Below are 21,120 nucleotides of genomic sequence, written 5' to 3'. Positions count from 1 at the left end.
CTACTTAACAGGGTAACAAAAAACAGCCATCCACCCATTCTGCAGAACTCGACCTCACTAATAACAGCATATGAAACCAGGGGAACTCTACCTCACTAATAACAGCATATGAAACCAGGGGAACTCGACCTCACTAATAACAGCATATGAAACCAGGGGAACTCGACCTCACTAATAACAGCATATGAAACCAGGGGAACTCGACCTCACTAATAACAGCATATGAAACCAGGGAACTCGACCTCACTAATAACAGCATATGAAACCAGGGGAACTCGACCTCACTAATAACAGCATATGAAACCAGGGGAACTCGACCTCACTAATAACAGCATATGAAACCAGGGGAACTCGACCTCACTAATAACAGCATATGAAACCAGGGGAACTCGACCTCACTAATAACAGCATATGAAACCAGGGGAACTCGACCTCACTAATAACAGCATATGAAACCAGGGAAAGTAGCACTTCATATTTATTTTTTATAGAATTGAATTCAATGCATATTCCATTCATACCATTATCCAAAATATACAACAAGGCAGAGGGGGCAGAGTTTGCAACTTCTATAAATATGTCTTTATTGATGTAGATTTTTTATTATCTTTTACATTTTGAACTCAAGTAGAGAGGAGAGGGACCACCTATTTTGTCACCTAGTTCATTCATGGTAAAAAAAAAAAAAAGTCCGTAGGCACCAGTCGAACTGCGCTGACAGGGGGGGCTGGTGATGGGTGGTGGTGATGTCAGAGAGGGAGGGCTTTTTAAAAGGACCATAAAATAACTGCATTCAAGAAAAGAGAAAACACTGACAAGGTCGTATTATTCAGACGTCTAAAACTTCTGAATGCCTCCCCTCTCCCCTCTTCTAATTCAGGCCTTTGGCGCACAGCTCCCCTTGATCCGTGATAGATATAAAGAGTTCAGCAAACTAGCCTCCATGTTGGCAACCAACGTGTCATAACAATAAGGTTCTCATTTGCATTCTCGGTGGAATGTCATTCTCCTTGCGACTTCCGGTGCCAACATGGCACCCGCGGAAACTTGTCAAACCCAGTTTGCTGAATTCTGTAGATCTGTGGTTCCGGTGACGCCTGACCCAGCTTTCTTCACTCCCACTCGCCCCCTCTCCAGTCTCACCCCAGCCTGAACACCAGAGTGATTACAGAGGGCAGGACTCCAGCAGCAGACGGATGTGGAGGGTGAGAGAGAGAACGGCAAAATGAAAAACAAAACTCAAGATGATTCCAAACAACAGGCACGTTGGAATAGTGTGTGTCGATGCTGTCTAAACTGTCACTGTTAACAACAGCAGGAAATAGTTTGGTTTCTCACAGAAAAACACTGTTTCCCCTCTAAAAATACACTCCCCCACCCACCAGAGGGGAGGGGATGGGGGAGAGGGGGAAAGTGGGACACTGCACTGCTCCCACCATTTATGGATGTATGCATACGTGGGTGTGATGAACAAGTGTGTGTGTGTGTCTTTGATCAGGTGTCACATGATCAGTGGTGTGTGTGTTTGTGTGTAGGTGTGCTGCGGCCGCCTGAAGACATGAAGGTGTGTGCCCGTTCCTCCGTTCAGATGATTTCAAAAGTCTTCTTGAGCTCCATGATGAGCTGCCAGTCAGATTTGCCCATCTCGTCTCTGAACCAGTTCTTCAGGGCATCGATGGACGCTCTGGTGATCTGGAGAACAAACAAAAGACCACATTCAGAACTCCGAAGTCTCCCCATTCTCATTATGGTCCACTACTTCTAGTACAGAACCCAGTGTTGTTAAGAGTTTGGGTACCTGCTGTAGGTACAATGTAACAGTGAGTACTTACAACATCTGATACACCATATTGACCTGAAAACCCACCACACGGTAATTTGAACATTGAAAAGAAAAGTGTTGCCTTTCTCCTCTCTGTGACTGTACCTTGCTGACGAGGATGTCGGTGGCCTCAAAGTGTCGGCCGAACATCTTGGGTGCCTCTCCGGGGATCGGTTCGATCTTTATACAGATCTCCTGGCCCTTCTTGGCACTGTCCACCATCTTGTGGTTGATCTCAATGCTGGTCACGATGCCAATGTCCACAAACTGACAGGGAGGAAGTCAGTCAGATAATATTATTACACCTGTTCCTACGTCCTACAAAGATAGAAACAGGTCCCACAAACAGGTCCCACAAACACACACTGCACTCTACATATACACACACTCACCCCCTTGCTGGGCACACAGAGTGGGGTTCCCTGTCTGAGGACCCCAGCCTCCACGTTGACTCCCATGACTATGGGGTCTCTAGAGTTGAAGATGAACTGAGGCAGGATCTTCAGCTTAGTGGGGAACACAGCAATGTGTCTGTGGAGAATGACAAAGAAAACGACTGTTAGTACACCACAAACCTACTGTCCTGTCTAGAAACCTAGCCCAGGCATAACCCACACCTACCGCCCTGTCTAGAAACGTAGCCCAGGCATAACCCACACCTACCGCCCTGTCTGGAAACCTAGCCCAGGCATAACCCACACCTACCGCCCTGTCTAGAAACGTAGCCCAGGCATAACCCACACCTACCGCCCTGTCTAGAAACCTAGCCCAGGCATAACCCACACCTACCGCCCTGTCTAGAAACGTAGCCCATGCATAACCCACACCTACCGCCCTGTCTAGAAACGTAGCCCAGGCATAACCCACACCTACCGCCCTGTCTGGAAACCTAGCCCAGGCATAACCCACACCTACCGCCCTGTCTAGAAACGTAGCCCAGGCATAACCCACACCTACCGCCCTGTCTAGAAACGTAGCCCAGGCATAACCCACACCTACCGCCCTGTCTAGAAACCTAGCCCAGGCATAACCCACACCTACCGCCCTGTCTAGAAACGTAGCCCAGGCATAACCCACAACTACCGCCCTGTCTGGAAACCTAGCCCAGGCATAACCCACACCTACTGCCCTGTCTGGAAACGTAGCCCAGGCATAACCCACACCTACCGCCCTGTCTGGAAACCTAGCCCAGGCATAACCCACACCTACCGCCCTGTCTGGAAACCTAGCCCAGGTATGCCTACTGTCCTGTCTAGAAACCTAGCCCAGGCATACCCCACACCTACCGCCCTGCCTGGAAACCTAGCCCAGGTATGCCTACTGTCCTGTCTGAAAACCTAGCCCAGGTATGCCTACTGTCCTGTCTGGAAACCTAGCCTAGGCATACCCCATGCCTACTGTCCTGTCTGGAAACCTAGCCCAGGCATACCCCATGCCTACCGCCCTGTCTGGAAACCTAGCCCAGGCATAACCCACATCTACCGCCCTGTCTGGAAACCTAGCCCAGGTATGCCTACTGTCCTGTCTGGAAACCTAGCCTAGGCATACCCCATGCCTACTGTCCTGTCTGGTAACCTAGCCCAGGCATACCCCATGCCTACCGCCCTGTCTGGAAACCTAGCCCAGGCATAACCCACTCCTACCGCCCTGTCTGGAAACCTAGCCCATGTATGCCTACTGTCCTGTCTGAAAATCTAGCCCAGGTATGCCTACTGTCCTGTCTGGAAACCTAGCCCAGGCATACCCCACACCTACCGCCCTGTCTGGAAACCTAGCCCAGTTATGCCTACTGTCCTGTCTGAAAACCTAGCCCAGGTATGCCTACTGGCCTGTCTGGAAACCTAGCCCAGGCATACCCCACACCTACCGCCCTGTCTGGAAACCTAGCCTAGGCATACCCCATGCCTACTTTCCTGTCTGGAAACCTAGCCCAGTTATAGCTACTGTCCTGTCTGGAAACCTAGCCCAGGCATACCCCATGCCTACTGTCCTGTCTGGAAACCTAGCCCAGGTATGCCTACTGTCCTGTCTGGAAACCTAGCCCAGGTATGCGTACTGTCCTGTCTGGAAACCTAGCCCAGGCATACCCCATGCCTACTGTCCTGTCTGGAAACCTAGCCCAGGTATGCCTACTGTCCTGTCTGGAAACCTAGCCCAGGTATGCCTACTGTCCTGTCTGGAAACCTAGCCCAGGCATACCCCATGCCTACTGTCCTGTCTGGAAACCTAGCCCAGGTATGCCTACTGTCCTGTCTGGTGACCTAGCCCAGGCATACCCCATGCCTACTGTCCTGTCTGGAAACCTAGCCTAGGCAGGACAGGTGTAGCCTTCCAATGGGCTGAGTGTGGATCAATTGTGCTAAGGCCTTTGACAGCAAAACAAAGTTATGGTTGGTATCACGTATCGTGTGTGCGTGTGTTCACATACTTGAACTCATCCTGCTTGGCCTTCTTGTAGTCCTCTCTGTACTTGGTGAAGGCATCAAACAGGTGGTAGATGATCTCAGCGCTGAACACCCTGACCCCCAGACTATCAGCCATCTCCTGAGAGTCCCTCTCTACCTTCACATCAAACGCCAGGATGGTTGCATACCTAGAACAGGACAGCATGGATTTTTATTGTCCAATTTACACAGATTGGTTACTGTCTCAGCGTAATTAACCTATCAAACAAATGTATGACAGGGTATAGAAAGGAGAGAAGAGGTCACACACTGTGGGTCATGCTCCAGCATAGTGGAAGCTTTCATCACGTCTTTCTTGTGGACTGGACCGATGTTGATGCCAGCGTACTGTTGGAGGAGACGGAAAAACATGAACATTACAGCACAGTATCTCAATACTATATTGTAGTTTGATACGGTGTGTGTGTGTGTGTGTGTGTGTGTGTGTGTGTGTGTGTGTGTGTGTGTGTGTATGTGGGTGATACTCACAGGCACTTTGGACACTCGTAGGAACTCGAGCAAGGCTTCCAGGGATCCGAGAGTGGAGGCCTGGACGTACACACCCTTCTCCTCCAGCTTGATGGAGTTCAGAGTCTGTTTCAGCTCCCGCACCAGCTCATCCTGCAGGGGGATCATAACGCAGAGGATCTCAATACACTGTGTGTGTGTGTGTGTGTGTGTGTGTGTGTGTGTGTGTGTGTGTGTGTGTGTGTGTGTGTGTGTGTGTGTGTGTGTGTGTGTGTGTGTGTGTGTGTGTGTGTGTGTGTGTGTGTGTGTGTGTGTGTGTGTGTGTGTACTAGTAACTAACTCAGAGATGGAAAAAAAGACAAGGAGAGGAAGCAGGGAGCCATTCATAACTATTGACATGTAGCCGTAGGTGGCAGAGGGATCCAGTCTAACACTATTGAGACACAGCCCTGTTTTCATTCCAAGTGGGTTGCGAATAATGAGAATACATCTATAATCCCACACTATTTCTTCTTAATTTGGGTGGTTGGAGGATGATTTGGGCCACAGGGTCAATTTCTCATTTGGGTCTCGAGCTGAACATTTTTAAGAACCTCTGATACACAGTACATAAACTGGGTGGTTCGAGCCCTGAATGCTGATTGGCCCAAAACTGTGATATATCAGACCATATACCCAGGGTATGACAAAACATTTATTTTTACTGTTCTAATTACGTTGGTAACCAGTTTATAATAGCAATAAGGCACCTGAAGGGTTTGTAGTATATTGCCAATATACCACAGCTAAGGGCTATATCCAGGCACTCTGCGTTTCGTCGTGCTTAAGAATAGCCCTTAGCCGTGGTACATTTGTCATATACACCACACTCCCCCGGGCCTTATTGCTTAAATGTGCCAGTCTCACCCTGAGCACGGCCACCTCGTCCTCCTTGTGGGCCACCAGCAGGGGGAGCCCTGCCAGGGTCTTTTCCAGGTCTTTCCCCAGGATCTTCACTCCCTGGGCCGTACACACCTCCTTATGCTTCTCATACTGGTTCTGAAGAGGACGGGGGTCAGATCATTCATTATACCTACTGATTCTAAAGAGGACAGGGGGTCAGATCATTCTTTAATACTACCTACTGGTTCTAAAGAGGACAGGGGGTCAGATCATTCTTTAATACTACCGGTCAGATCATTCATTAATACTACCTACTGGTTCTAAAGAGGACAGGGGGTCAGATCATTCATTAATACTACCTACTGGTTCTAAACAGGACAGGGGTCAGATCATTCATTAATACTACCTACTGGTTCTAAACAGGACAGGGGTCAGATCATTCATTAATACTACCTACTGGTTCTAAACAGGACAGGGGTCAGATCATTCATTAATACTACCTACTGGTTCTAAACAGGACAGGGGTCAGATCATTCATTAATACTACCTACTGGTTCTACACAGGACAGGGGTCAGATCATTCTTTAATACTACCTACTGGTTCTAAAGAGGACAGGGGTCAGATCATTCATTAATACTACCTACTGGTTCTAAACAGGACAGGGGTCAGATCATTCATTAATACTACCTACTGGTTCTAAACAGGACAGGGGTCAGATCATTCATTAATACTACCTACTGGTTCTAAAGAGGACAGGGGGTCAGGTCATTCATTATACCTACTGGTTCTGAAGAGGACAGGGGGTTAGATCATTCATCAATACTACCTACTAGTTCTAAAGAGGACAGGGGGTCAGATCATTCATTATACCTACTGGTTATGAAGAGGACAGGGGGTCAGATAATTCATTAATACTACCTACTGGTTCTAAAGAGGACAGGGGTTCAGATCATTAATTAATACTACCTACTGGTTCTGAAGAGGACAGGGGGTCAGATCTTTCATTAATACTACACACAGATCATCATTATGGGGTCTAGGTGCAGTGAAATGTGTTGTTTTACAGGGTCAGCCATAGTAGTACGGCGCCTCTTGCTCAAAGGCACAGACAGATTTTACACGTTGTCGGTTCGGGTATTTGAACCAGCGACTTTCCGGTTACTGGCCCAATGCTCTAACCGCTAGACTACCTGCTGCTAATTCTAACTTCCACCGTCAAATTATCGCTTAGTCTGCCATTGACATCAGTCAATTATTTAGTGAAAATGAGACGTGGAAGTTAGGATTAACCCCTCGCCAAGTCATGGACAGCATGACATTCCTGTTGAAATCAGGTCAGAACTGTCTGCTGCTCCTACAACTGCTCTTTAAAATAAACAAACATTTCCTCCATACCTTGACCCTGAGCTCCTTCATGGGTGGAGGCAGCAGCAGCCCCCTGATCTGGGTGACGATGGGTCCCTCCACCCCCGGGACGATGACGGTCATGCCCTCCCGGAGAACCCCGTTGATCAGGATCACGTCTATAGTGGTGCCCATACCAGGCAGGGCTTTCACCTGACGATGGACAGGGACACATGTTGAGTTTAATACAACATTAAGTGTTAGATGACACAACGGTAATGACACTGGCGTAACGGTAGTGCGACTGGTGTAACGGAAACGACCCTAAAATAACAGCAATCTAAGCGTGACAACAACAGGGAGGATCATTCTTCCTCGTCCCCATAAACTGTGACAGTAATGTAGTAATTGTCCCTCACCTCCATGACCTGAGCCCTGAGCTCGTCGCAGTGTGCCAGGCGTCGTGCCAGCATGGTCTGGGTGAGCTCCACCAGCAGAGCGATCAGGTTGCCCATGCCGTCCCCGGAGTGGGCCGAGGTGGGCACCAGAGACACAAAGGTCCTCGGGTCCTTGTTCTCATGGAAGAGGGCTGCGTTCAGACCCTGTACGAATACACAATCAAATCAAAGTTCATTGGTCGCATACGCAGATCTGTAGATGTTAAAGGTGCAGTGAAATGCTTATCTTTCTAGCTCTACCAGTGAAGTACTGTCTAACACAATAACAACATACGAATTAAATGAAGAAATATCAGAACGAGCAATGTCAGAGACCAGAATATAAATATATACAGTGGGGCAAAAAAGTATTTAGTCAGCCACCAATTGTGCAAGTTCTCCCACTTAAAAAGATGAGAGAGGCCTGTAATTTTCATCATAGGTACACTTCAACTATGACAGACAAAATAAGAAAAACAAATCCAGAAAATCACATTGTAGGATTTTTAATAAATTTATTTGCAAATTATATGGTGGAAAATAAGTATTTGGTCAATAACCAAAGTTTATCTCAATACTTTCTTGTATACCCTTTGTTGGCAGTGACAGAGGTCAAACGTTTTCTGTAAGTCTTCACAAGGTTTTCACACACTGTTGCTGGTATTTTGGCCCATTCCTCCATACAGATCTCCTCTAGAGCAGTGATGATTTGGGGCTGTTGCTGGGCAACACGGACTTTCAACTCCCTCCAAAGATTTTCTATGGGGTTGAGATCTGGAGACTGGCTAGGCAACTCCATGACCTTGAAATGCTTCTTACGAAGCCACTCCTTCGTTGCCCGGGCGGTGTGTTTGGGATCACTGTCATGCTGAAAGACCCAGCCACGTTTCATCTTCAATGCCCTTGCTGATGGAAGGAGGTTTTCACTCAAAATCTCACGATACATGGCCCCATTCATTCTTTCCTTTACACGGATCAGTCGTCCTGGTCCCTTTGCAGAAAAACAGGCCCAAAGCATGATGTTTCCACCCCCATGCTTCACAGTAGGTATGGTGTTCTTTGGATGCAACTCAGCATTCTTTGTCCTCCAAACACGACGAGTTGAGTTTTTACCAAAAAGTTATATTTTGGTTTCATCTGACCATATGACATTCTCCCAATCTTCTTCTGGATCATCCAAATGCTCTCTAGCAAACTTAATATAATAATATAATATCAGACGGGCCTGGACATGTACTGGCTTAAGCAGGGGGACACGTCTGGCACTGCAGGATTTGAGTCCCTGGCGGCGTAGTGTGTTACTGATGGTAGGCTTTGTTACTTTGGTCCCAGCTCTCTGCAGGTCATTCATTAGGTCCCCCCGTGTGGTTCTGGGATTTTTGCTCACCGTTCTTGTGATCATTTTGACCCACGGGGTGAGATCTTGCGTGGAGCCCCAGATCGAGGGAGATTATCAGTGGTCTTGTATGTCTTCCATTTCCTAATAATTGCTCCCACAGTTGATTTCTTCAAACCAAGCTGCTTACCTATTGCAGATTCAGTCTTCCCAGCCTGGTGCAGGTCTACAATTTTGTTTCTGGTGTCCTTTGACAGCTCTTTGGTCTTGGCCATAGTGGAGTTTGGAGTGTGACTGTTTGAGGTTGTGGACAGGTGTCTTTTATACTGATAACAAGTTCAAACAGGTGCCATTAGTACAGGTCACGAGTGGAGGACAGAGGAGCCTCTTAAAGAAGAAGTTACAGGTCTGTGAGAGCCAGAAATCTTGCTTGTTTGTAGGTGACCAAATACTTATTTTCCACCATAATTTGCAAATAAATGTATTAAAAATCCTACAATGTGATTTTCTGGATTTTCTTTCTCATTTTGTCTGTCATAGTTGTGAAAAGTGCTGTCAACGCTAAAACTCTTTCCCCCTCCGTTGTTCATATAGTTAGTGACCTGCTGGGCGAACTCCACGATGACAGCTTTGGCCCTCTCGTCAAACTCATCCTTGGTGTTCTTCTTCTGCTTCTTCAGTGTGGCCACCACGTCTGTGTCCGGACTCTTCTTCCAGTCGTACAGACGGTCAATCTGGAGTAGACATAGAAATGGAACGAATAGAAGGGACAAAAATACACGTCACATGGATGAGCAACCAATTAACTATTAGTGAGAAAAAAAAAGACTTCCGCAAGCTATTGTATCCTGGTAGCTTTAATCCCAGTGAATTGTGGGCTATTGAGTGCCTTTAATACATGCAAGTCCTCTACTAGACATCTATCCATCCATCCCAGAGGTAAGCTATGAGCATGTCTGACCAGACAGACTGACCTTGTTAAGTGCTACAATGAAGGGACACTTCTTCTCCTTGAGCAGGTTGATGGACTCCAGGGTCTGAGGCTCCAGGCCGTGCATGATGTCCACCACCAGGATGGCTATGTCACACAGAGAGCTGCCCCGGTTCCTCAGGTTACTGGACACACAGACAGACGGAGCGAGACGCAGTCAGGACAAACACATTTAGGGCAGTGGACACACATTTTTCTGAATGAGGGTTTACCTGAAAGACTCGTGGCCTGGGGTGTCGATGATCAGCATTCCTGGGATTTTAATGGCCTCGTTGTTGAACTGAAGAGGAAACAATGAAATGATTAAAGAGCCATTAGACACCAACTATCTATTCAACTCCAATGCCATACACACACTGAGTGTACAAAATATTAGGAACACCTGCTCCATGACAGACAGACCAGATGAAGCCAAGTGACAACTATGATCCCTTATCGATGTCACTTGTTGAATCCAATTCAATCAGTGTAGATGAAGGGGAGGAGACAGTTTAAAGAAGGATTTTTAAGCATTGGGACATGGATTGTGTATGTGTGCCATTCAGAGGGTGGATGGGCGAGACAAAACACTGAAGTGCCTTTGAACGGGGTAAGGTAGTAGGTGTCGGGCATATCGGTTTGAGTGTGTCAAGAACTGCAACGCTGCTGTGTTTTTCACATTCAACAGTTTTCCGTGTGTATCAAGAATGGTCCACCACCCAAAAGCCATACAGCCAATTTGACAACTGTGAAGCATAGGAGTCAACATGGGCCAGCAACCCTGTGGAACGCTTCTGACACCTTGTAGAGTCCATGCCACGACGAATTGAGACTGTTCTGAGGGCAAAACAGAAGGTGTTTCTAATGTTTTGTACACTCAGTGTACGGTCACTGTTCAGTGTATGACTGGGTCTGAGCTGAAGGGAGAGGAGCAGCAGTACTCACGTTCTTCACCATCTTGGTCTGCTCTACGATGGCCTCCAGCGGTACGTTAGTGGCTCCGATCTGTTGGGTGATCCCTCCTGCCTCTCCGTCCTGTACGTGTGTATGCCTCAGCTTGTCCAGGATCTTGGTCTTGCCTGTGTCTACGTGGCCCAGTACACAGACGACGGGGGAGCGGAGCTTGTCCAGGTTTATGTTCTTTATGTTCTCTGCTCGCCGTTTCTACAGAGGAGGAGCACAGAGAACAACATTACACTTCCCTACCGTTTAACAATGTTGATAAGATGTTTGACGTTTGTGAAAGACTACCTCAATACGCTTCTTGGCCTTGTCGTAGATCCGCTCCTCTTTAGTGCGATCGTCATCGGAGTCGCTGTCACTACTGGACTCTGAGCTCTCCTTCCCTCCCTTCCTCTTAGTGGCTGGGGCCTGCTGCGTTGTGTGAGGCTGACTCTCCTCCTCCTCCTCACTTTCCTCCTCTTCATCATCCTCTTCCTCCTCGTCCTCGTCCTCTTCCTCCGGCTGTGACAAGGGTTTCTGTTGGGGCTGCTTTGGCGTCTCTGGCTTCACCTCAATGTGGACCGTCTTCAGCTCTGTAGAGGGAGAAGAGACGTTATGTGAGGGGTAAGCCACCAAGCCTTTGGGAGATATTGCCATATCGCTAAAAACCTAGTCTGTCCTGTCTTACCTTTGTCCTGATCGATGGTCTCAGCAATAGCCTCCCAGTCATCAACTGCAGACTCAGCTTTCTGCTCTACCTCTGGGGGGAGGGACAGGAAGATACGACACAAAATGTGACTGGGGCAATGAAAGTTGTCTGGCGTTACACCCAGATCTGGACAACAAGCGGAGGACGTTAAGGCAGGCTCCGTCTCCAAGATCTATGGTCCATTTTACCTGCTGGTACTTCGGGAGTTTCCACTGCCATCGGTGAGATGATTGGCTCTGCCGTCTCCGACGTGGGTGACATGACCTCTGAGACCTCTGACCGGGGAAGAGGAGGAATGAGGGACGAGGCACAAACAAATAGATAGATGACTTTGTATTGGACGTGGATTGGAAGAGGCTGTTACCTTCAGGGGTCTGTGCTTGTTGGGGCTTCTTTTTCCTCTTGTCTCCGTACACTGGCTTCTTCTTTGGCACCGAGTCATCTTTGGATGGCACTTCAATACCCTGGGCCTTCAGGAGTTCAAGTGTGGCCTCTGCCCTGGCCCGGGCCTCTTTCTGGGCTTTGGTCAGCAGTTTGCCCTCCTTCTTCAGCCTCTCCTTCCTCTCTTTCTCTTTCTGTTTCTTCTTCTCCTTGCGCTCCTGTTCCAGACGCTCCTGTAGGTGTTACAGTGAAGAGGTCAGTTGGTAAGAGGTCAGTGTGTGTGTGTGTGTGTGTGTGTGTGTGTGTGTGTGTGTGTGTGTGTGTGTGTGTGTGTGTGTGTGTGTGTGTGTGTGTGTGTGTGTGTGTGTGTGTGTGTGTGTGTGTGTGTGTGTGTGTGTGTGTGTGTGTGTGTGTGTGTGTGTGTGTGTGTGTGTGTGTGTGTGTGTGTGTGTGTTTAACCTGCTCCAGTCTCTGAGCCTCCTGCTCTTCCAGGCGACGCAGGTTCTCCTCTTCCTCCTTCTTGGCGCGCTCCTCTTCCTCCTTCATGTGAGCCAGAGCCTCCTGCATGGCCTTCACTGTGGCCTTGCTGGGTCCCTTCTTCTTCTCCTCTTTCTCCTTCTCCTTGTCCCCCTTCTTCTTCTTCTTGTCTTTCTTGCCCTTCTTGTCTCCCCCTTCCTCTTCTGAAGTAGCACAAAACCCCCGACAGAAATCAGTCACAGCACAGTAACTATGCAAGCCATTTCTACATTTTGGACTAATTGCATGTAACTACACAGTAACGCCACTTTTAACTACTTTGAAAACATCACCATTGGGTTCATTCATTGTTTCCACCACCGCATCGGCAGCTAATGGGTACAGAATTAAGATCAGTAGACTTCTACTATTGTAACTGCATGCAACTACACATTAACACGTGTATTTGTATGTATTATGCTGCTCATCCTGGGGTCCAGCAAAATTAAGGCATCTAACAAGCTACCTTGAAGCAGAAATCTGTTTTTTCCTTCTCTTACCATTAATTGCTTCAAGCACCTCATCGGCAGCTAATGGGTACAGATAAGCATTTACACATTAAAACGAAAGTAGTTCCTACATGGCATATGGACAACTCATTGTAAATCTCACCTTCTCCTTGAGGATCAGCCCCTTCCTGATCTTCAATCTCTGCTGCTGCCTCCGTCTCTGCTGCTGGGGTTGGGGCTGCTGCTGGGGCCACCGCTGGCTCACTCTTCTTCACTACCTCTTTCTCTTTCTTAGGCACTGCTGCAACCTCAATACTCCCCTCTTTCTCCTCCTCCTTCTCCTTCTGCTTCTTCAGCTTAGCCCTGTCCTCCTCTTTCTTCTTGCGGTCTCTCTCCTTCTTCTCTGCCTTCTTCTGAGCTGCCGTCTTCATCTTGAAGGTTCCCTCCTCCTCTTCCTCTTCTTCACTGTCTGCCTTGGCTTTGCCCTTCTTCTTCTTGCCTTTCTTTCCAGCCTGCGATGCGTCCACCGAGTCGTCATCATCTGAATCATCCTCCCCTCCCCCCTCTCCTTTCCTCGCACCTCCATCGTCATCCTCCTCTTCCTCGTCCGAGGCCTCCTTGCGGCCTCCCTTCTTCCCTGCCTTGGGTTTCCTCCGGGTCCGTGAGGTGTCGTCCTCCGAGTCTGAGCCAGCAGCAGCAGCAGCAGCCGGGGAAGCAGAAGTCTTCTTGTCCTTCTGCTTGTCTTCGTCTTCCACGTCACCCGTACCCGAAACCTCTTCGTCGTCCCTGTCGTCATCCTCCAGGCTGGCTCGCTTGCCCTTCCGTGTCTTCTTCTTCTCTGCTTTGGTGGGCGGCGGGGGCTCGGCGGCACTCTCCGGCTCGTCTGTGGCGTCTGGTTTCTGTGGATTGCGGAAGTGATGAGTGCTCCATAGAAGCATGTGCTTTGCCAGACAGGGTCATTACATATGCATATTAGCATTGGGCTATTGGCCCAGGATTTCCGGTTAGAAACTGTGGCGCCAGACATGCCTGGACCCATAGGACTATGCATTGGGTGCATACCCTGACTAGGCGTCCAACCCACGTGCCCAGAATAACAGTCATCACATTTAGATTATGGTAATTCATTTGAACAGAACATGCAAGTCAAGGATGCAGTGACCTGTGTCCTTCTTACCGCGCACTTTGAAGATGTTAGAATATCTGTCCACATGAACTTTTCCTCAGCCAACAAGACGAGTGACGAACAGCAAAAATAGGCAGCGAGTTTCAAGTTTGTTCCCAGGAAAAATGCCCCTTCATAATAAAGCATTCCATGAATCATCGCATTAGCAGACTTATGTAAGATAACCTACTATTCTTAAGGAGTAAATCGGACAGTCAACATTTTGATTAATAATATAACTCAATCACTGTTTGCGGAGCTCGTATAGAGTAGAGGCCTCGGCTATATCAGATACGGGTTTTCTTTCTGTGCACATAAAACAAATATGGCCTTTTATAAAAACACATTTCATGCAATTCTACTACACTTTATATGACTGCAGACATTAGCAGAATCTTTTTTTTAAATGACAAATTACAGGGTAGCCTACTCTGCTGACACTCACAATATAATAGGTCTACCGGAAAGGGTGACAGAATATGACGTCCATCTAAACTGGAGGAGGAAAATTATAGTCCAAAAACAAACTTTTAAGTGACACTGACACGACAATGATAAAGAGTGAATTTGAGCAAAGCTCAAACGGGGATATGGCCGATGTCTCTGCTGGTGCCAATAAGATAGGCTATAGGCCTACTGTTGTACGCTCAATTGAGTTGACAATTTACAGATTAGAGTGTTTTCATTGTCTTCTCTTTACAGCAATAGCCATGCTTCTTTCCAAACTACGTTTTCCCATGATTGAATTTGGAAATATTCCAATATGCCTGGCTGGGCCTCTTTTCATTGACAGTCATAACTCAACAATAATCTATTTGGCATTTTCCACGTGTGCTGCCCAAATCCCGCGTGCTGCCTTTCCTTCCAACTGTAGGCAATGGTATTTAAAACAATCCACAACGTATTAAACATTTTTAAGGCTGGAGGAGGCGGAGGTGGCCAAATCATGCTTAACAGCCTATTTTAAATGATTTGATTTATTTCTGTATAGACAGGAGTAGGCTAATCAGGCTATATCATTTTGGCAATTTAATAACATTTACTTAGGAAAACCTTAGCATTCCCTAGCCTTTTATCGCTGTGCATGTGCCTGTCAATCTACTATCCCCCATAGTAGAAAAGTTGACCTATTCTATTGGTCCGTTTGTTGAGATGGAAAGAGCCCAAACAGACTCTGGGACAGTTGTAGGACGATAGATCCCAAATTCATACAACTAGTATGCCTCGGATACATAAAACATACTTTAAAAAGCAACGAGTCGGGCGCAACAGATCAGAACATTTAGCTTAAATGTTTAAAAAATATTATATTTTAAGATTATTAAGTCAGCCATGTGCACAATGCAGTAGGCTAGGCGGGAATGTGCATTTGGCTACCGGACAATGAAAGAAAGTTGATAACCAATAGAAAAGAAGAGAAATAGTCTATAATCTGTATAAAATATTTTCCTCCACGGCTTCCAGTTGAAGCTCGCATCCGCTACAAGACCATGGTGCTTGCCTACGGAGCTGTGAGGGGAACGGCACCTCAGTACCTCCAGGCTCTGATCAGGCCCTACACCCAAATAAGGGCACTGCGTTCATCCACCTCTGGCCTGCTCGCTTCCCTACCACTGAGGAAGTACAGTTCCCGCTCAGCCCAGTCAAAACTGTTCGCTGCTCTGGCTCCCCAATGGTGGAACAAACTCCCTCACGACGCCAGGACAGCGGAGTCAATCACCACCTTCCGGAGACACCTGAAACCCCACCTCTTTAAGGAATACCTAGGATAGGATAAAGTAATCCTTCTCACCCCCCTTAAAAGATTTAGATGCACTATTGTAAAGTGGCTGTTCCACTGGATGTCATAAGGTGAATGCACCAATTTGTAAGTCGCTCTGGATAAGAGCGTCTGCTAAATGACTTAAATGTAAATGTAAATGGTTGCTGGATCGAATCCCCGAGCTGACAAGGTAAACAAGGCAGTTAACCCACTGTTCCCCGGTAGGCCTTCATTGTAAATAAGAATTTGTTCTTAACTGACTTGCTTAGTTAAACAAAAGTTAAATACATTTTTTTACATAAAATATACCATTTCTAAGTCTTCTCTCAGCCCAATGGCAAAATGTTTATAATTGCCTCGATCTTGCTTTAAAACTGCAACATGGATAAGAGCGTCTGCTAAATGACTTAAATATAAATGTAAATGTATGTTAAATGGATATGGTGGGATTCTGCCTAGTCTACTTTGAAGCAAGGTAAAACACGGCCCATAATATGTCGTAAAACGTTGAGGGTTCAAACAATTAAGTAGCTATACGTTTTCAAGAGGCTTACTGCCTCCAAGCTCATTTCAAAGTGGTGTGTGAAGCCTGATGAAGCCTGCCTTCCGTTGCCTGTGTATTTTAATGACGAATTGGAAGCACGCTTCAATTACCAGTAGAGAAATTAAAAAATTGCAGGTATTTTTAATCGTGGCCACAAAAATGTTTTCAACCCATGATTGCATTTACAATTGTTGTGCTTGGGCTTATAAAAGCTCTATCTGACAATTTTTCCTGGTTTAAAGCTCAGTATCTGTATGCTGTGCACATGTGATTAAAAAGATGCATAACGAATATACACAAGCGGCAATTTAATTACACTAAATGATGCTAATTAACCCATAGAAAGAATAAGCATGAACGGTCAAATATATTTACATCAATTGGTATTTCCGTCAATAGGCTAAAACGCGTTATCAGCTTTTCTAATTTATTTTTTAAAGCCGGCTGTTACTGGCTAACGGAAACCCTGTTATAGCCCACTATAGGGTCATTATATATGCAGATTAGCACTGGGAAATAACCTGGTATAGGATCATTACATATGCAGATTAGCATTGAGCTATAGCCTGGTATAGGGTCATTACATTTGAAGATTAGCATATGGCTACACTTCACCTTGCTGCCTTTAGCTCCTGTGGTTTCAAGAGACAGTTCCTCCAGCTCCTTCAGGATGTCGTCTTCACTGTTAAAGATCAAATCATTATGATCAATACACAGTAGGCTGCAAAGTCCAAGGCAAGTGTAGAAATATTTCCCTCCAACAGTTGGTTCTTACTTCCTTAGTTATTTTAAAATGGAGCGTTCATTACTGTCGAAGAGAGAGAAATAAAGACTTACTCAAAATCGTCTTTCTTTTTGTCTTTCTTCTTCTTGGCCTTTCCTTTACCTTGCTCCTTGGAGGCTCCCGCTCCTTCGATTTCTGCTGCTAGGGCGTCAAGGTCGATGCCACCGTCTTTGGCACTGAAACAAAGTTATGCAAATCACATATGATGCACATTACACATTACACATGGTAAAAGACAGCATTACCAAGCATATCTTCTCCATGCAGATTTCTGCCATATGCTATGTTACAAAAAATGCAGGCTTACAGGCTGACTACACTGCTCGTGTCACGTGAGCGAGCATGCAAAATAAATGTAGAAATCTATGTTATTCAATTATTGCACCAACACTGCTCACACGGCGCCAACAAGCATCTGCGATGTCAAGGGATAAAATAGAAGTCAGTTCTATTTGTGACGCAGATTGCGCCGCAACTCCTGCCTCTCCCATCTCCTCATTGGTTTACAGAAGCAGATACCCACGTGCCATCTCCTCATTGGTTATACCCACGTGGGTGACTGAAAGACGAACGAGGTCAGTGGCGGTAATGCACCTAATTTATGAAAGTTGCCAATCGCAATATAAAGTCAAGAGAAGAAAAGGCCTGGAAGGAGGAAAGATGACTAGAAACGATTCGGTTGACCGTTTTATGTGTGGATTAATTGGCGGAGTAGAGAACCTTGTGCATTTCAGGTAAAATAACAACTCAATGTTTTCATCCCAGGAAAAATTAGCTAGCAACAGCAAGCTAGCTAAAAAGGACAAATTAGATAGCAAGTGCAAGCTAGCTAGCTAAATTGCCATAAATGTTTAACGCTTTCGACCTGTCCCCAAATTAATATAATTGGTTGAGAGTTTGTTTTGATATGTTAACATTTGTGTCGTGATCGCATTTGGTGTGGGGGGACAAAATACATTTATGCACGCGCGTAGCCGGTTTGGGTTCCGTGTTAGCAGCAAAATGATACAATCTAGCAACGAATGTGTGGGATTTCAAATATTTGCAGCCTTGATCAAATTAGCACATTTCACGCAAATATGATTTTTCATATCCAGTCCGACAAAAAGACAGACCCAGTCAGTCAGTCAGTCCGACAAAAGACAGACCCAGTCAGTCAGTCATTCCGACAAAAGACAGACCCAGTCAGTCAGTCAGTCAAAAGACAGACCCAGTCAGTCAGTCAGTCCGACAAAAGACAGACCCAGTCAGTCAGTCTGACAAAGACAAAACCAGTCAGTCATTCCGACAAAGACAGACCCAGTCAGTCAGTAAGACCCAGTCAGTCACAGGACACTAAAAAAGTCTTGTCAACAGAAAATGTTGACAGATTTGAAGGTTTTACTGCGGTCCTAAAATGACTTGCTGGTGGCCACAAATCAACTCTGACAGTGGGAAGTGTGCATCCAACAAGAACAACACCACCACCTGAATGGCAGCTGCACACTTGACACTGTTACGCCTTCAGTCCAAAAAATGCAATAACTAATTCTAGACCTTCAGTCTTATGTCAGACGGGTGAAGATGAAAACCAAACATGAAAGACAAACAACTTCAGTCCCTAACCTGTAATGACCATTATGATAATCTCAACTACTAACCATCCACAATCCAACCACAACAACCTTACCTGCAGCAGCACATGGATCTTTGAGACTAAAAGCCCTACGTCTGCTCAGCCTCAGACTTTATACAGAGGGTGAGGCTAGCCTCCTTGCATGCCTGTTGCATCAGCAGTGGAAAGCACCTCTATGTTAGAATGAACAGGGCCCAACCCCGGGTAAAACACACAGGGTGGACAGTGCAGACACTCTTGCCTCTGGGTAATAAAATCATGAAGAAGCAGCTGATAGACAGGATGTTGATGGAATTATCCTGTTCTATCAATGTTATTCCTTTCACTTATTTACCTGTAACAACTACTATGAATATTGCTTAAATACAAGTGCCTTTAGGGTTAGGGGCTAGTGGTTGTTTCTGGACCAGACCTATAACAGTTGTTGGTTATGGGGAACAGAGAGGACCATAGTTAATCAAGCTTTAATATCCTTCCGCCATTGCTGTTCAGCGCCATCTTTAGCCCTGGCCTGGTATCATCTTGACCTCACAGCAGAGTTGACTGGAACAAGAGCAGGCTGCAGATCAGCAGTATACAGTACAGGGGGTGAGAGCTCACCATCACGGCAGGTCAGTCAATATATATCCCTCAATTATCAACTTAAAATGGCAGCCGCCGCCACCAAGCCAGCACGACACTGAGCCTACTGTCGCTCTGTCTATTATCTGTCAAGGCTCATTCCCACAGTCAAAAGCAGACACCTGGTCATGACTTACAAAGGGTGGATAAGAGTGCCTACTACAAGGAGCTAGTGTAGATTTGTGCACTTGGCAGACAAGCAGCCATTGTAGGGCTATGTCGTAATGAGACAGTGTCAATTGACATCTCTATTCAGGAATGTATCAATTTATGAACAACAACATTGGTTAAGACTTTTGGTCGTAAAGCATCATACTTGGCAATGGAAATAGTATATATATTCTAACCGTTGAGATCAGTATACTGCTTTATTCTGAAGCACCACCAAACTGAGGACAACAACACATCTCTGGGGTATCAATCGCAAATGACCATGTTTACTCACACGGGGTCACAGCCACTGAATGGATACTCAAGCCATAGAGGCGACAGTTGGGACAATGAATGAGGGCCCTTTCTGACAGCACAATGAAAAGGGATGATGTTGCAGGCATGGGGCATAGCCAGGCTGGAGGTCCTCACTTGTGTTGTCAGTGACTCAAAGATTCAGCAATAGTTCGCTGACAATGTCCTCCTAGAATTGCAACATAGTTATCTGCGTTTCCCTATTATTGGGTGAGCAAGGTAGCGAAGTTAGATAGCTCACGAGCTAATGGAAATTAACTTCATTATGTGACTGCATGGAGCCTGGCTAGCTAGCTGGTAGTAGGACGCCAATGTAGCAGCATAACATATGCTAGCTAATAGCGAGAATAATAGGTTTCGTGTCTCTGTTGTTCAGCATCAAGTATGTTTATACGAGATATAAATTGGTTAATTCATTGTCAATATGAAAGGTAGAAAACAAGTGCGCGAGGATAACGTTAGCTTATGAATAAGCCGAGACGGGAGGCCTAGCCAAGGCAATCTGCCGCCACATGAAACTCATGGCTTCAGTATCATGCTAATGCTAGCCAGCTCAGCCTGTACGACTAGCGTTAGCTAGCTAACCGTTATAGTCATAGAAGTCTGTTGCATACATCACAACTTTCTCAAATCGTATGACACACGGGCCACACTATCGTGTACCTGTCATCGCCTGACTTTTTCTGTTTCTTCCCCATTCTCCTTGTTTTTAATTTTATCCACAATGTTCAGCCTCGTTGTTCGCCGATACAGCACATATGGTTGGTCCAATGGGGGTTGGTCACACATCCTGCGCAGTTGCAGAGCGTTTTCTATTGCCTGTACTGAAGTGAAGGGCATCTTCACTGCGCAAATTGCGCAGGTATAATGGAGTAACACATTATTAATAGTATTGCTATTGTGACAGGTGCAAAGAAATGTGTTGTTTTACAGGGTCAGACAGTTTTACGGCATCCCAGGGGCAAATTAGGGTTAAGTACCTTGCTCAAGGGTACATCGACAGATTTTTCACCTTATCGGCTCAGGTATTCAAACTAATAACATTTCAGTTACTGGTCCAACACTAACCGCTAGGCCAAAGAGTTTTATAATCAACCCAAGATAAACAGCGTCATGTCATTTTCAATGAGAGCAAATTAATCATAGTGGGCACTGTGTTCGAGCTAGCGAGATCCTATTGGCACCTTCTAGCATGTATTTGCTTATTTCAGTTAGGGAACGCCACTCTGTGAAGTGTGCTTGTGAAATAAATCAATTGGCATTTTGCCCTTACACTCCTTCTAAACAAAGCTATTTTTACAACTTTGACAAAGGGTAAAATCTATAAAAACTTAGTCCACTCTGTTCATAACAGATTTTAGTTTTGGGAACAGAAAACTGTATTGGGATCTAATGTTTCATCGATTACAAAAATGTGCAGAATGTCAGCCAAAATCCATATCGCTCCATCTTCCCCCACTGGG

General features: G+C 46.1%; 1 protein-coding gene across 3 annotated transcripts; it reads right to left on the bottom strand.

Moving 5' to 3' along the window:
- Positions 1-460: 460 nt before the first annotated feature.
- On the bottom strand, positions 461-20,474 carry LOC124010883 (eukaryotic translation initiation factor 5B-like). Of its 3 annotated transcripts, XM_046323634.1 has the most exons (24): positions 20,321-20,474; positions 17,010-17,132; positions 16,788-16,854; positions 12,865-13,600; positions 12,753-12,782; positions 12,546-12,584; positions 12,196-12,416; positions 11,720-11,969; positions 11,544-11,630; positions 11,335-11,406; positions 10,956-11,239; positions 10,650-10,868; positions 9,938-10,005; positions 9,709-9,850; positions 9,337-9,468; positions 7,381-7,563; positions 7,013-7,174; positions 5,641-5,772; positions 4,756-4,887; positions 4,538-4,614; positions 4,251-4,415; positions 2,215-2,353; positions 1,928-2,089; positions 461-1,692 (listed from the first exon to the last, which is right to left on the bottom strand). In XM_046323634.1, the coding sequence occupies exons 1-24, from the start codon at positions 20,353-20,355 to the stop codon at positions 1,585-1,587; spliced, it is 3,765 nt and encodes a 1,254-aa protein (XP_046179590.1). In that variant the 5' UTR covers positions 20,356-20,474; the 3' UTR covers positions 461-1,584. The 3 variants fall into 3 exon arrangements, with proteins under 3 accessions (XP_046179590.1, XP_046179591.1, XP_046179592.1); XM_046323635.1 differs by lacking the exon at positions 12,546-12,584; XM_046323636.1 differs by lacking the exons at positions 12,546-12,584; positions 12,753-12,782.
- Between the last annotated feature and the right edge of the window lie 646 nt (positions 20,475-21,120).

Source organism: Oncorhynchus gorbuscha, linkage group LG23, assembly GCF_021184085.1.
Source record: "Oncorhynchus gorbuscha isolate QuinsamMale2020 ecotype Even-year linkage group LG23, OgorEven_v1.0, whole genome shotgun sequence".
NCBI lineage: Eukaryota > Metazoa > Chordata > Actinopteri > Salmoniformes > Salmonidae > Oncorhynchus > Oncorhynchus gorbuscha.
This window is presented reverse-complemented; position numbering and strand designations above follow the sequence as displayed.

Coding starts and splice junctions, on each gene's coding strand:
- LOC124010883 (XM_046323634.1), bottom strand. CDS start 20,355: ATGGGGAAGAAACAGAAAAAGTCAGGCGATGACAG. Junction 11,970..12,195: donor AGGCTCAGAGACTGGAGCAG/GTTAAACACACA, acceptor TAACACCTACAG/GAGCGTCTGGAACAGGAGCG. Junction 9,851..9,937: donor CCAGGCCACGAGTCTTTCAG/GTAAACCCTCAT, acceptor CTGTGTGTCCAG/TAACCTGAGGAACCGGGGCA.